This window comes from Bufo bufo, chromosome 7, assembly GCF_905171765.1.
Source record: "Bufo bufo chromosome 7, aBufBuf1.1, whole genome shotgun sequence".
Taxonomy (NCBI): domain Eukaryota; kingdom Metazoa; phylum Chordata; class Amphibia; order Anura; family Bufonidae; genus Bufo; species Bufo bufo.
The window spans coordinates 47,101,980-47,118,934 of NC_053395.1; the positions used below are offsets into that span (position 1 = coordinate 47,101,980).

The window sequence follows — 16,955 nt, forward strand, 5'->3', positions numbered from 1 at the left end:
GGACACTACTGTGTGGGGGGGCAGTGTGGGGGATACTACTGTGTGGGGGACACTACTATGTGGGGGCAGTGTGGGGGATACTACTGTATGGGGGCAGCGTGGGGGACACTACTGTGTGGTGGACTCTACTGTGTGGGGGCTGTGTGGGGGACTCTACTGTATGGGGGCAGTGTGGGGGACACTACTGTGTGGGGGATACTACTGTGTGGGGGACACTACTGTGTGGGCGGCAGTGTGGGGGATACTACTGTATGGGGGCAGCGTGGGGGGCACTACTGTATGGGGGCAGCGTGGGGGACACTACTGTATGGGGGCTGTGTGGGGGACTCTACTGTATGGGGGCAGTGTGGGGGACACTACTGTATGGGGGCAGTGTGGGGGACACTACTGTGTGGGGGCAGCGTGGGGACACTACTGTGTGGGGGGCAGTGTGGGGGATACTACTGTATGGGGGCAGTGTGGGGGACACTACTGTGTGGGGGCAGTGTGGGGGACACTACTGTGTGGGGGGCAGCGTGGGTGACACCTCTGTGCGGGGGGCAGCGTGGGGGACACTACTGTGTGGGGGGCAGTGTGGGGGACACTACTGTGTGGGGGGCAGTGTGGGGGACACTACTGTATGGGGGCAGTGTGGGGGACACTACTGTGTGGGGGAAATTACTGTATGGGGGCAGAGTGGGGGAAACTACTCTATGGGGGCAGCTTGGGGGGCCTTGCTATTGGGGAGGCACTGTAGGGGCAATTCTATTATTTCTAGGGACACTATACAGGGATTATTACCTGGAGCACAATATAGGGTTTATTATTATTACTGGGGGCACTCTAGGGGACATTATAACAGCTGTAGACACTATAGGGACATTTGGGGTAATTTATAAAACTGGTGTAAAGTAGAACTGGCTTAGTTGCCCATAGCAGCCAATCAGATTCCACCTTTTATATTTGACAGCTCTTTGGAAATCCAGTTCTACTTTACACCAGTTTGGTAAATGACCCCAATTATGTCTATTTTTTCAGCAGTATAGTACCCGGGACATTGAGGAGCACAACGGGCACAGTATTGGGAGTGACAGCAGGATGACACTGTGGGGACACCATGACAGGAGATGTCCCTGGATGTAAGAGGTATGTGGTCAAGTATTGGGGGGGGGATGGGGGTTTTTGCCAGAGAAATGACCGACCTGCCCCGGGTGCCAAACACCCTGGGCACGCCACTGGTCCTTGGTGCAAAAAGGGTTGAGGACCACTGGTCAATATTCATGGCAAAGGAGAAGTGCTCACTAACACAGATTTAGACAGATTTGTGAACAATATGGTCTTTTGTGTATGTAGAAAATGTTTCAGATCTTTGCGTTTAGCTCATGCAAAATGGGAGCAAAACCGAAAGTGTTGTGTTTATATTTTTGTTCAGTATATATATATATATATATATATACACACACTATATACAGGGAGAGATATATACTATGTGCAGATATACACTCACCTAAAGAATTATTAGGAACACCTGTTCTATTTCTCATTAATGCAATTATCTAGTCAACCAATCACATGGCAGTTGCTTCAATGCATTTAGGGGGGGGTGCTCCTGGTCAAGACAATCTCCTGAACTCCAAACTGAATGTCAGAATGGGAAAGAAAGGTGATTTAAGCAATTTTGAGCGTGGCATGGTTGTTGGTGCCAGACGGTCCGGTCTGAGTATTTCACAATCTGCTCAGTTACTGGGATTTTCACGCACAACCATTTCTAGGGTTTACAAAGAATGGTGTGAAAAGGGAAAAACATCCAGTATGCGGCAGTCCTGTGGGCAAAAATGCCTTGTGGATGCTAGAGGTCAGAGGAGAATGGGCCGACTGATTCAAGCTGATAGAAGAGCAACGTTGACTGAAATAACCACTCGTTACAACCGAGGTATGCAGCAAAGCATTTGTGAAGCCACAACACGCACAACCTTGAGGCAGATGGGCTATAACAGCAGAAGACCCCACCGGGTACCACTCATCTCCACTACAAATAGGAAAAAGAGGCTACAATTTGCACGAGCTCACCAAAATTGGACTGTTGAAGACTGGAAAAATGTTGCCTGGTCTGATGAGTCTCGATTTCTGTTGAGACATTCAAATGGTAGAGTCCGAATTTGGCGTAAACAAAATGAGAACATGTATCCATCCTCTGATGGCTACTTCCAGCAGGATAATGCTCCTTGTCACAAAGCTCAAATCATTTCAAATTGGTTTCTTGAACATGACAATGAGTTCACTGTACTAAAATGGCCCCACAGTCACCAGATCTCAACCAAATAGAGCATCTTTGGGATGTGGTGGAACGGGAGCTTCGTGCCCTGGATGTGCATCCCTCAAATCTCCATCAACTGCAAGATGCTATCCTATCAATATGGGCCAACATTTCTAAAGAATGCTATCAGCACCTTGTTGAAATCAATGCCACGTAGAATTAAGGCAGTTTTAAAGTCAAAAAGGGGGTCCAACACAGTATTAGTATGGTGTTCCGAATAATTCTTTAGGTGAGTGTATATATATATATATATATATATATATTGTGGGGATTCGCTCTGGTAGTTAAGATAAGCGGGCACAGTACAGAGCCAAAATACAAGTTCGTAATTCTAACTTTAGTGTTTATTCACACATGATGCCAAAAACAAACATTCACTTTTGCAGTGTTGGTGTTACTTCACACCCAATGGCAAGTTAATAAAACAAACGTCACCTTGGTGGCAGTTCTGCCTCAGAAAGTTCAAATACAGCCTTTAGGAGGCCTGTTCCCCTGACACACGGGTCTCTGCTTTCCAGCCCAGCATAGTCTCACGATCAGTGTGGGGGGGAAACACCACACTGAACACAGGAGGGAAGGGGAACAGTAACTGGGCCTGGAAACTAGGGAAGAAACAGGTCACCTCCTAGACAACCCTAATCCGGGCCCTGAGTACCTATCAATATGAATAGACCTTGAAGGTAGGAATATTCATATGCAGGATACCCAGGCCCTGATTTCCCTATAAGGCCCTGGAATAAGTTTAGGACCAGAGACAACCCATTCCTCCCCAGATGGACGAATGGAAGTCTCCGTCTCAGGCCCATATACAACAACAAGGAATATAACAAATACAAACAAACGCAACACTTAACTTCCGTAGAGATAGAAGAACAGGAACACCAGAGACGACTTCACACCAGCTCAGCCAAACCCAAATGAAGCTATCTACCGCATAGTCAGAAGGGTGGGGTCAGACTATAAAGGGTAGAAGTGATGACCACTGAGCAACAGCTGAGAAAAGGGAAGTGGTCATTAACCTTATAAACACTGAATTAAGAGAAATCAAGGATGCTGTTAGATTCCTCCACGCTCAGCCAGTCTCTCTGATCTCCTGACACCAGTCACCTGAGGGACTGTGACAGTACCCCCCCCTTCTACGGGTGACCTCCGAGCACCCAGGACCGACCTTATCAGGATGGGCTCTGTGAAAGGCCTTCAACAGACGATTCGCATTAACATCGGCCGCTGGAACCCACATCCTCTCCTCTGGTCCGTAACCCTTCCAGTGGACGAGATACTGGAGGGATCTACGGAGAACTCAGGAGTCCACAATCCTGCAGATTTATAATTCTAAATTATCGTCCACCATGACAGGAGCGGGAGGCAAGGAGGACGGCTCAACATGTTTGACACATTTCTTCAACAATGACGTATGAAATACGTTCTGAATTTTCAAAGCCTGAGGAAGTTCAAGACGGAACGCTGCAGGGTTAACAATGGCAGTGATCTTATATGGACCAATAAATCTTGGGCCCAACTTCCAAGAAGGTACCTTAAAGCGGTTCTACCGTTATTTTAAACTGATGATCTATCCTCTGGATAGATCATCTGATCGGCGGGGGTCCAACACCCGGGACCCCTGCCGATCAGCTGTTTGAGAAGGCAGCGGCGCTGGCAGTAGCGCCGCGGCCTTCTCGCTGTTTACCGCAGGCCCAGTGACGTCACGACTAGTATCAATGGCCTGGCCGGGGCTAAGCTCTATTCACTTGAATGGAACTTAGCCCCGCCCAGGGTAGTGATACTAGTCGTGACGTCACTGGGCCTGTGGTAAACAGCGAGAAGGCCGCGGCACTACTGCCAGCGCTGCTGCCTTCTCAAACAGCTGATTGGCGGGGGTCCCGGGTGTCAGACCCCCGCCGATCAGATGTTGATGATCTATCCAGAGGATAGATCATCAGTTTAAAATAACTGAAGCTATAATGATGGGCGAGCATACTTCATTTGGACTGATGCAATTAATAAAATTTAATTAAATCACACAATTGTATACTGCACACGTGTATAACATATAGTAATATAAAATCAGATATAAACATTATACTGTAAAATACACTAAAATCGAATAAAAATGAATATAATGCACTTCATGAAAGCTAATACCACCACATATATCTGGCAAGGTCCACAGGATTTGGCAGGAACTGCCAAGATGGTTCCTAATTCGCACAATAATAGACTAGCTATATTGTGTCAAAGTTCTTAATAGTATTTGATTAAAGTCCCATGGGGATAAATCCACATATAGATATAGGTGTATGTCCAAAATCTTGTTATACGGGTATTCAGACACTTAGGCGTTTAATGAATTGTTGAAATGTCAGTCTCTTGTGCTGATAGACCGTTAGTTTATTTTGCCACATATATTATGGTTGATCTATTTGTAGGTAAAGTCCTCTTACCTTCCTCAGCGTTAATAGTATATTCTGGCGAGGGTCGGGCGGCGCGGGACAATGCCGGCGTCTCACTCCGTACTCCTCTAGCCGACTTACCCGAGATATCGCGGGAATTCGGACGGGACTTCAGTGTATACTTGGTCTGTGCTTGTTTCTCTTCCGGCGTAGTACAGAGGAAAGTATCTTTTCGGTCTATAGATCTTAGTTCCGATAATTTTTCAGCTGTCCTTTGGTTTCAATTTTCATAGCGTGGCCACGCTTATGACTGCGGAGGTGCTCTTTACAGGTGTCCGATCCAAACAGCTGATTGGCGGGGGTCCCGGGTGTCAGACCCCCGCCGATCAGATGTTGATGATCTATCCAGAGGATAGATCATCAGTTTAAAATAACTGCAGAACCCCTTTAAGCTTAATGTTTCTTGTGGACAGCCACACAGAATCACCCACTCTCAGGTCCGGACCATTCATACGTCTCCTGTCAGCCACACACTTATACCTGTTGCCCATCTTTTTCAGATTATTTAGAATTTTCCACGAAATCAAAGACAAAGAAGAGGAAAATCGTTCCTCCTCAGGAATACCGGAAGTTTGAGAACCAGAAAATGTGCCAAACTGCAGATGGAATCCATATGCCCCAAAAAACTCTGATTTATCAGTGGACTCCTGTCTACAGTTATTAATGGCAAACTCGGCTAACGACAAGAATGAAGACCACTCCTCCTGGTTCACCAAAACAAAACATCTCAAGTAGGTCTCGAGATTCTGATTAGTGCGCTCCGTCTGTCCGTTCGACTGAGGATGAAAAGGACAATTGTACCTCCAGTTGAGTACAGAACGCTTTCCAGAATCTGGAAACAAATGCCAGAAGGGAATGCCATGTAGTTTGACAATGTTATCGACAAACACCTGTGCAAGAGTTTTGGCATTAGGTAGAGCAGGCAATGCTATAAAATGCGCAATTTTTCTAAACCGATCAACTACCACCAGGATCATTGTTTTTCCCAAAGAATCCGGTAAATCCGTGATAAAGTCCATGGACAAATGCGTCCAAGGTCTGGACGGGATGGGTAACGGAAGAAGAGATCCAGAAGGTCGAGTATGTGTCACCTTAGCACGAGCACAGGTACAACAGGATGACACATAGTCCTCAATACACTTACGCAGCCCCGGCCACCAAAATCTGCACGAGATGAGATCGACAGTGGATCTACTCCCAGGGTGTCCAGCCAAGACAGTACAGTGATGTTCCTCAAATACCTTGTGACGTAAGTCTGAAGGAACAAACAATTTCTCTGGAGGACAAGAGTACTGTGCATCCTCTTCTGCCTCCAACACCTTAGCCTCAAGATCAGGATATAGGGCAGATATGACTACCCCTTCAGACAAAAAAGCACTAGGATCTTTAGAATCCCCCCCAAAAAGCTGCGCGACAAAGCATCCTCCTTGACGTTCTTAACCCCAGGGCGGTAGCTGACAATGAAGTTAAATCTGGTGAAAAACAGCGACCATCTGGCCTGCCTTGGATTCAGTCGTTTGGCCGATTCAAGGTAAGCCAGATTTTTGTGATCAGTAATTACCGTAATAGGATGAATTGCTCCTTCCAACCAATGGCGCCATTCTTCAAAAGCCAACTGAATGGCCATCAATTCCCTATTACCCACGTCATAATTTCTTTCAGCAGTCGAGAGTTTTTTATAGAAAAAAGCACATGGGCGCCATTTACTAGGTGAAGGACCTTGCGACAAAACTGCTCTCACCCCTACCTCGAGTGCGTCAACTTCTACAATGAATGGCTGAGACACGTCCGGTTGCACCAGAATAGGGGCTGAAGCAAAACATTCCTTCACAGCAGAAAAGGCTTGTAATGCCGCCTCAGACCAAACAGAGAAATCGACCCCCTTCCTAGTCATGTCTGTTAAAGGTTTAACCACAGTTGAATAGTTCAAGATGAATTTACGGTAGTAGTTGGTGAATCCCAGAAACCGCATAAGTGCTTTCAGATTTTCGGGTCTATCCCAGTCCAACACCACACAGACTTTCTCGGGATCCATACGAAAACCTGAGGAGGAGAGCAGGTAACCCAGGAATTGCACTTCCTGAACAGCAAAAACACATTTTTCTATCTTCGCATACAATTTATTCTCTCTTAGGATCTGTAACACCTGTCTCACATGATCCTGATGAGTCTCCATGTCTGGAGAATAAATTAGTATGTCATCCAGATATACAACAACAAATCTCCCCACCAGATGATGAAAGATGTCATTAATAAAGTGTTGAAAAATCGCTGGAGGGGGGCGTGGCCTGACCGGAGATGTGAACAGACGCGAGGCGCGGAGCTCCTGGATCTAATCCTAGTAAACATCGTTCCACCGCCGCATAACTGGCTCCATAGTAGATTCACAGCATCCGGTAACCTCCGTACACATCTACCACCCTTCCAGAGGTATTATGACCGGTCAGCGGCCGAAAGATAAGGAGGTGAAGGAGAGCGGCCTAGACACGCCGCTAAGATGTCGGATGTTGCGGCGAAGCTGGGGAAATATGCCCGCACCCCGGCACCTGCAGTCAGCGCTCCGATGTTGGAGGGTGCCTCTGGGAGTGAAGCACAGGGGGCAGCTAGCTCTGGAAATGATTCACCTACCCCTCATATACAGCCTGTAGTCAGTGCAGGTCTAGTTGCAGACCTTCCAGCATCCACTGAACCCACTATTGCAGATGTCTATAAGATGGTGGCACAGTGCAGTGCAGCTCTTACATCCCTAAATGCTAACATGGGTGGCCTTATTAAAGAAGAAGTTCTGCTCATTAGACAAGAAATGCAGCAATTTAAGGAGAGAATTGGAGAGGTGGAGGGCCGTGTGAGCGCAATGGAGGATCAACTGCTGCCAGTAAAGAGAGACTTGCAACGTGTCATTCACAACGTATCCCTACTTATATCTAAGTCAGACGACTTGGAAAATCGTCTCCGGCGAAACAATGTACGGATCATAGGAATACTGGAGCGAGCTGAGGGGGCAGATGCGGTGGCCTATATGGAAAAGTGGCTCGGTGACACTATTGGAAGGGAAAAACTATCCCCACTCTTTGCAATTGAGCGGGCGCATCGGGTGCCTTTTCGTCCTCCTCCGCCAGGGGCGCCTCCGAGACCCTTGCTGATTAAAGTCCTACACTATAGAGATCGGGACACCATCCTTAGGGTTGCCAGAGATGGCCCGGAGCTAAGAATTGATGGAAATCACATACTGCTGTTCCCAGACTTTTCTGCTGAGATACAAAAGCGCAGAGCCCGATTTTTGGATGTTAAAAAACGTCTTCGGCTTTTGCAATGGCCGTACCCTATGTTATATCCGGCTAAACTTCGGGTTGTGGCGAATGGAACGACGCATTTGTTTGATGACCCGGTGGACGCTTGTCAATGACTGGATGCACATGAAAAGGATCGGCACGGAGACACTTGAGGTTTCAGAAATGCAGTAGGCGGAACTGTTTTGTTACAGCACTCTTTATCCGGTTCTAGATGACTGATAGATGTATTACTGTTCTAAGGCTTTATACTTTAGTGGGAGGAGGGGGGGTTCTGTTTTATTATACACTTCTTTGTAGGTTTCTGAATGGCCGGGTTTTGCGATACGGTGGATCATATTATTTTGTTATCCAGGAAAATGCGCTGTTGGTATACCAGTAACTGTTTGGCTACATCTATAAATGATGACTTTCTTATGTTTTTAGTGATCCCCATGTTTTATGGTACTATTCTTTTTGTACTTTTCTGTATGCCAAATATGTTACTGTTTAATTCAGTAATGTTGGGATGGGGGGATGTTAGGGCAGGTAACGTAAAAATCTTCTCTTGGTTCCCTATAATGTGGGAGAATGGTCCTTCCGGGGTGTACGGCACTGGGGTGTATTTATACTTAATGTGTCACTATGATGTGTTCACTTAAAGTACTTGCGTGGAATGTGAGAGGGATGTCACTTGCGTCTAAACGGTATGCTATCTTTCAGGCTCTAAAGGAATATCAGCCGGTGATTCTATGTTTGTCTGAAACCCATCTTACTCCTGATACGACACGTTTGTGTCACGGCGGACGTGCACTCAGACTAACAGATAAACCACCAACCAGGCTCTAGACGAGAGGCAGGGGAAGGGTCACCTCCTAGCTAATCCCTGACCTCTCTCCCTGCACTGCTCAGCCCACATGCAGACCTTGGTGGTAGGTATGATGTGTCCCCGTGCCTGGGCTGAAACACCCTAAATTCCCTGAGATGGTGAAGAGGGGAAATAGGAGCAGCCTGCTCGCACAGAACCTGGATGGGAGAGATGACACAAAACAATCAAACTTGAAACCACACTTATCTTTCTGAGCTGGAACAGACAACCTTCCTTCCTAGCTTCCAAGACCAAAGTGATTCCTATAATCCGCTCAGAGCACTGGGCTGGAGTGCTATTTAAACTAATGACCCCACCCAGTGCACCTGATGGGAGGCGGATCCAGCACGGCTCCAAAACAAAACACTAAACTCGTGCTGCTATTCTGGCCGACCTCCACACATAGTCAGGGCGGGGCCTGACAGTTTGATCCATAAAGCATGGATGGGATATGAGTCGCATTCCACCTACGCATGCCCGTAGTGTCAGTATGCTAGTCCATCGAGCTATTCCGTTTATGGCTTAAAACTCGTATGTTGATGATGCTGGTAGATTTGTATGTGTGGATTGTTTGATATACCAGTTTTGACTTATCTTGGTGGCTGTATATATACCCCCTCCATACTCAGCTCAGCTTCTGAAAACTATTCTTGCTTTTACTGCTACAAACCGGATTCCAAAAAAGTTGGGACACTAAACAAATTGTGAATAAAAACTGAATGCAATGATGTGGAGATGGCAAATGTCAATATTTTATTTGTAATAGAACGTAGATGACAGATCAAACGTTTAATCCAAGTAAATTTATCATTTTAAAGGAAAAATACGTTGATTCAAAATTTCACGGTGTCAACAAATCCCCCAAAAGTTGGACAAGTAGCAATAAGAGGCTGGAAAAAGTAAATTTGAGCATAATGAAGAGCTGGAAGACCAATTAACACTACTTAGGTCAATTGGCAACATGATTGGGTATAAAAAGAGCTTCTCAGAGTGGCAGTGTCTCTCAGAAGCCAAGATGGGTAGAGGATCACCTCCAATGTTGCGCAGAAAGATAGTGGAGCAATATCAGAAAGGTGTTACCCAGCGAAAAATTGCAAAGACTTTGCATCTATCATCATCAACTGTGCATAACATCATCCGAAGATTCAGAGAATCTGGAACAATCTCTGTGCGTAAGGGTCAAGGCCGTAAAACCATACTGGATGCCCGTGATCTCCGGGCCCTTAAACGACACTGCACCACAAACAGGAATGCTACTGTAAAGGAAATCACAGAATGGGCTCAGGAATACTTCCAGAAACCATTGTCAGTGAACACAATCCACTGTGCCATCCGCAGTTGCCAGCTGAAACTCTACAGTGCAAAGAAGAAGCCATTTCTAAGCAAGATCCACAAGCTCAGGCATTTTCACAGGGGCAGGGATCATTTAAAATGGAGTGTGGCAAAATGGAAGACTGTTCTGTGATCAGACGAGTCACGATTCGAAGTTCTTTTTGGAAATCTGGGACGCCATGTCGTCCGGACCAAAGAGGACAAGGACAACCCAAGTTGGGAAGACCCTGCATTTTTCAACAAGATAATGCCAGACCACATTCTGCATCAATCACAACATCATGGCTGCGTAGGAGAAGGATCCGGGTACTGAAATGGCCAGTCTGCAGTCCAGATCTTTCACCTATAGAGAACATTTGGCACATCATAAAGAGGAAGGTGCAACAAAGAAGGCCCAAGACGATTGAACAGTTAGAGGCCTGTATTAGACAAGAATGGGAGAGCATTCCTATTTCTAAACTTGAGAAACTGGTCTCCTCGGTCCCCAGACGTCTGTTGAGTGTTGTAAGAAGAAGGGGTGATGCCACACAGTGGTGAAAATGGCCTTGTCCCAACTTTTTGGGGATTTGTTGACACCATGAAATTCTGATTCAACATATTTTTCCCTTAAAATGGTACATTTTCTCAGTTTAAACTTTTGTTCCGTGATTTATGTTCTATTCTGAATAAAATATTAGAAGTTGGCACCTCCACATCATTGCATTCAGTTTTTATTCATGATTTGTATAGTGTCCCAACTTTTTTGGAATCCGGTTTGTAGATTCCCAACGGTTCCAGCTTTAATACTGGGGGATTTCAATATGTACCTTGACAGATCTCTAGACAAGTTCCATGCTGATACTGGGGAACGTCCTTCTGCTCCTACTTCTCTAGCGAAGCTATTGGATAAAATAGATTTATGTGACATCTGGAGGACTTTACACCCGGGAGAAAGGCGATATTCCTGTTACTCCCCTTCACATGGGTCTCTGTCTAGAATAGATTTAGTGCTTGGGTCCTCAGCATTGGTGGCCATGACCAGAGAGGTCTCATATCTCCCCCGTAGTATTTCGGACCACTCTCCGATACAAATTACATTGGAGGTGGGAAACCGGATGTGTATTACACGGCCTTTATGGCGGTTGAATCCATTTTGGCTTACGCTTGTTGATACTGGATCTGAGAGCTCTGGGGCCATGACTGAATTCCTCACTTATAATGATGGATCAGCCTCTGTGGCGACGGTTTGGGATAACCTTAAAGCGTATGTTAGGGGGTTAATATATTAAGCGCATCAGTTTACGGAAGTCACAGAGTAGAGCTTTGACTAAGGAATTGTCTGATAGGGTAGTGCAAACGGAAACTTTGTATATTGCTCAGCCTACACAAACTAATGAAACAAATTGGAAGGAAGCTCAGGATCTATTCAAGGCGCATTTACAGGCCAGAGCTGAGGACAAACGGCTATTTACAGCTCAGAGATATTATGCTGAGGGGGAAAGTGCGGGTCATTTGCTGGCCACTGTTGCAAAAGCGCAATCTGGCCCGTCATGAGAGTTAGTGACTGGAAATGAGGGTATTCTTGGGGAATTTTATGCCCACTTTAGGGAGGTATACAGATCTAGACTAACTACGACTAGGTCAGAAAAATTTACCTATTTGGCGGACATTTCTATGCCAGCTCTTTCCACAGATAATAAGCAATTACTGGATGAGGCTATTTCGTTGCATGGATCGACAACTCAGTGTGCTGTAGCCCGTGGCTGGCACTTACCAGGGGGATCTTACGATCCATTTAACCTTGGTGTTTGGTGGGTACGGATGTGGCTTTGGATGGTGGAGGGAACTGGGACTACCGATGTGCAAGATACTTGATTCTCTATCAATATAATGGGCCTGGATATATAGGTGTTTAGTGGATGCTATACGTACAATAATACATGCACTTTCCCTTGATGTTGATGCTCCCTGCTGTCTTCAAATTGGGATTTGTGGTGTTGACACCCCGGAGGTGACTGAATGGGTCACACTACTGACAATGGGTATTACGCTTACTGCTTTGTATGTCTATTTTCTTTTCTAGTAGGAGACCACATATGGACTTTATTATTATTATTATTACCTGCTCTGGTTATGTTGGGGTGGGAGGGTTCTTGTTGTAGGGGATATATACGATTTACTTTTGCTTAGTACATGTATATGTTGCTTTTTGCAATGCTGGTCAGAATCGTCTTTGTATATGGCATTCCTTTATTTGTCTGATTCACATTTTGTGTGTGTATGTTGTCGGATTATGCAAAACTTGAGAGAGAGAAAAAAAAAGCAATAAAAAGACATCTGATTAAAAAAAAAGAAAAACCGCTGGAGCATTGGTTAACCCTAAAGGCATGACCCGATTCTCAAAATGACCCTCAGGGGTATTAAAGGCCGTCTTCCATTCGTCCTCCTCTTTGACCCTTACCAAATTATATGCCCCCCTCAGATCCAATTTAGAGAACACCTTGGCACCGACAATTTGATTAAACAAATCCGGAATCAAAGGAAGGGGGTAAGGATCACGGACGGAAATACAGTTGAGCTCACGGAAGTCCAGACATGGTCTAAGGGTACCATCTTTTTTTTTTTTTACAAAGAAAAGCCCAGCATCCACTTGAGATTTGGATGGTTTGATATGACCCTTCGCCAAGCTCTCGTGATATACTCTCGAATAGCCTTTCTTTCGGGCTCCGAAAGACTATACAACCGAGATTTGGGCAGTTTAGCTCCAGGAATAAGATTGACGGGACAATCATACTGGTTACCACTCTCAGAAAACACAGAAAATTCGGAAATGAACAAGGGTACAGTTTTAGTGGTGACCACAGAGAAAGACGCATTGAGATGGTTGTCCATGCAAAAATCACTCCAATCGAGAATCTGTCTCGCTTGCCAGTCGATGGTAGAGTTATGTTTGCTTAACCATGGCAAACCCAAAACCATCGGAGCAGGCAGACCCTCTAACACATAACATGAGACAGGTTCCTGATGTAAATCACCCACTCTTAAATGGATGTCATTTACCACCTGCGACAGGCATTTTTGGGTAAGAGGTGCAGAATCAATTGCAAAGACAGAAATGCTTTTTTCTAGTGCACTAGTAGTCAACCCATAAATATGAACAAACTGTCCATCAATCAGGTTAACCTAAACCCCACTGTCGATAAATACCTCAATTTCCACAGTTTTGGACTCTAGTGTCACCTCGGCAGACATGAGAAATCGGGTACGACCAGTAAAGGACAAAAGTACGTTTTTTTGCTCCCCACCCACACCACCAATAGTAATTTGAGGATTAAGCGTTTTTTTTTTTTGTTTACACCTTGACGCCGAATGTACAGACAAATATTTACGAAATGTCCCTGTTTTCCACAACAAAAACAGACTCTCTTCATATGACCAGAGTTCTTACCAGCAGTACCAGGAGTAGCTCCCCCAACTACATAGGCTCCTCACAAGACGTAACCACAGGTGTCTCTTTACCATAGGTGTCAAAGGAAGCCGCCACCTTATTTGACACTGCGTCTTGAGGGTGAGGACCCTTAGATCTCCCCCTCAGGCGTCTATCCAGACGTACAGCAAGGGACATAGCTGCTTCCATAGCAGCCTCTCAGATAGACCCTGACCCTGACAGAACTGGCTACGGAGAGCAGGATCATTCCACTCCGTATCCGTAGCCCATCTAGCAATAGATTTCCTTGGAGCTCTCTCCCTACCGTAAACCACGTAATTGTTCTCAGCCTGAGATATCCGATCCGGGTCATCATAAATAAGACCCAAGACTCTAAAAAAATAAATCTACCGACTGGAGAGGCGGTGATCCGGTCGGCAGAGAAAAAGCCCAAGACCGTGCATCATCCTTAAGCAAAGAAATGATCATTCCTACACGCTGACACTCATCCCCAGAAGAGTATGGATGCAGCTTAAAGTACAACTTGCACGATTCCCTGAACCGAATGAAATTGTCACTACCCCCAGAAAATCTGTCCGGGAGGGCAACCTTAGGTTCAGGGCAGGCCTGGTACCATTGGAACCAGCCGCCTGTGGTCTCTGAATCCGTAAGACTGTTACGCGGAGGTCAGCTACCTCCAATGACAGTCCCTGCAGATGTTCGACCAGTGCAGACATAGGATCCATAGTTGCACTGACCTGAACGAAATGGCGGTTTTTATGGTGGTAGATAATGTCACGATCAGTGTGGGGGGGGGGGGGGGGGGGGAAACACCACACTGAACACAGGAGGGAAGGGGAACAGTAACTGGGCCTGGAAACTAGGGAAGAAACAGGTCACCTCCTAGACAACCCTAATCCGGGCCCTGAGTACCTATCAATATGAATATACCTTGAAGGTAGGAATATTCATATGCAGGATACCTAGGCCCTGATTTTCCTATAAGGCCCTGGAATAAGTTTAGGACCAGAGAATAAGTTCCTCCCCAGATGGACGAATGGAAGTCTCTGTCTCAGGCCCAGATACAACAACAGGGAATATAACAAATACAAGCAAACGCGACACTTAACTTCTGTAAAGATGGAAGAATAGGATAACCAGAGACGACCTCACACCAGCTCAGCCAAACCCAAATGAAGCTATCTACCGCATAGTCAGAAGGGTGGGGTCAGACTATAAAGGGTAGAAGTGATGACCATTGAGCAACAGCTCAAAAAAGGGAAGTGGTCATTAACCCTACCCTACTGAATAAAGAGAAATCAAGGAGGCTGTTAGATTCCTCCATGCTCAGCCAGTCTCTCTGATCTCCTGACACCAGTCACCTGAGGGACCGTGACACACAGGCCCCAGATCCCAGCACACAGACCTCCTGAGCGCCACTGTCAGACGGAGGTAATCCTCTCCACCTGGCAGTGCTGGCTGGTTTTTATGCCTGGCCTGAAACATGAAGAGTAGTCACCCACCCAGCACTTTGACTACTCCCAGTAAGAGCCGTCCTGGATCAGCTATTACAGCCATGCTAAGTACCAAGGTGTCAAACAGCAACTGCTGCTGACACATAATACCGGCTCTTACTCCACCGAGGCCAGGAACCTCGGTGACACGTACCTATCATCCACGATTATTCCTTGTACCTTCTTACATATCTCCCTCCTTTCTTCAACCCTGAGGGGGTGATCACATGCCATACAGTATACTCGGGACAGGGCATCCGTATTTCCCTGCAACCAGCCTGCCCTGTGTTCTACGGAGAACTTAAACCTTTGTAAGGACAGGAACCACCTGATGACTCAAGCATTTCTCTCTTTGGCCTGGCTCATCCACTTGAGAGGGGAGTGGTCGGTCACCAGGCGGAATGTTCTCCCCAACAAATAATAGTGGAGAGACTCGAGTGCCCATTTGATAGCCAGGCACTCTCTCTCCACTATACTGTACCGGGTCTCGGCTGGGGTGAGCTTATGGCTGAGGGAGACAACGGGATGCTCCTCCCCATTGACTTCCTGAGACAGTACAGCACCGAGGCCTACTTCGGAGGCATCGGTCTGTACTATAAACTCTCTTTTGAAGTTGGGCGTCACCAAAACTGGGGACCCGCACAGGGCCGACTTCAAAGCGGAGAAAGCCTCTTCCGCCCGCTCATCCCAGCAAACCATCACTGACTTGTGTCCCTTCAAGAGCCCTGTCAATGGCGCGGCCATTGTAGCAAAGTGGGGGATAAGCCTCATGTAATAGTCTACCATCCCCACAAATGGCTTTACTTGCCTAGTGGTAACAGGTCGGGGCCAATTTCGTATTGCCTCTATTTTGTTCACTTGGGGTTTGATGATTGCCCAATGACATACCCCAAGTACTTGGTCTCCTCTAACCCTATCGCACATTTTATTGGGTTAGCAGTTAGTCCCGCCTTCCGAAAAGAGTCCACTACAGCCTGCACTTTGGGTAGGTGACTTTCCCAGTCGGTACTGTGGATGACAATATCGTCCAGGTAAGCTGAAGCGTACCGACGATGTGGACGCAGCACAATGTCAATAAGCCGTTGAAAAGTGGCAGGGGCACCATGCAGACCAAAGACTTGTACTGATATAGCACTTCAGGTGTGATGAAGGCAGTTTTCTATTTGGCAGCCTCTGTTAAGGGCACCTGCTATTACCCTTTCGTGAGGTCCAAAACGGGAAAATACTGGGCTTGTCCTAACCTGAGCTCATCCACCCGGGGCATGGGATACGCATCAAATTTGGAAATCTCGTTCAGTTAACGAAAATCATTACAGAACCGTAATGTCCCGTCTGGCTTGGGTATTAAGACTATAGGACTGACCCACTCACTTTTAGACTCCTCAATGACATCTAGTTGCAGCATTAACTGCACTTCCTCCGACATGGCTTGTCGCCGAGCCGCGGGTACCCGGTATGGTTTTAACCGTACTTTGGCCTGAGGTTACGTGACAATGTCATGCTGGATTGTGGAAGTGCGTACAGGGAGGTCCGAGAACACATCCGTGTTCCAACTAACGAACTCCCTGGCCTCCTGAGCCTGTTTGGTGGAGAGGCTGTCAGCAGCTTTTACGCTTCCCTTGCATCAGACAAAGGGGCCGGAACCTCTTCCCCTAGAAAACCCGGACTCGGGCTGTCTTTCGTAGACTTCTCCCTATCCTTCCACGGCTTAAGTAAATGAACATGGTAGATCTGTTCCGGCTTTCGCCGCCCTGGCTGGTGTACCTTGTAGTTCACCTCTCCAACTTTCTCGAGTACCTCGTAGGGCACCTGCCACCTAG

General features: G+C 46.5%; 1 protein-coding gene across 1 annotated transcript in view; it reads left to right on the top strand.

The window, feature by feature from the left end:
• Nucleotides 1-1,095: 1,095 nt before the first annotated feature.
• Nucleotides 1,096-16,955, top strand: part of CCP110 (centriolar coiled-coil protein 110) — a 72,475-nt gene continuing 56,615 nt past the window's right edge. Inside the window, exon 1 of the mRNA XM_040440523.1 lies at nucleotides 1,096-1,125. Coding sequence (XP_040296457.1) covers nucleotides 1,097-1,125 — 29 coding nt within the window. The 5' untranslated portion in view covers nucleotide 1,096. The remainder of the gene's footprint in view (nucleotides 1,126-16,955) is intronic.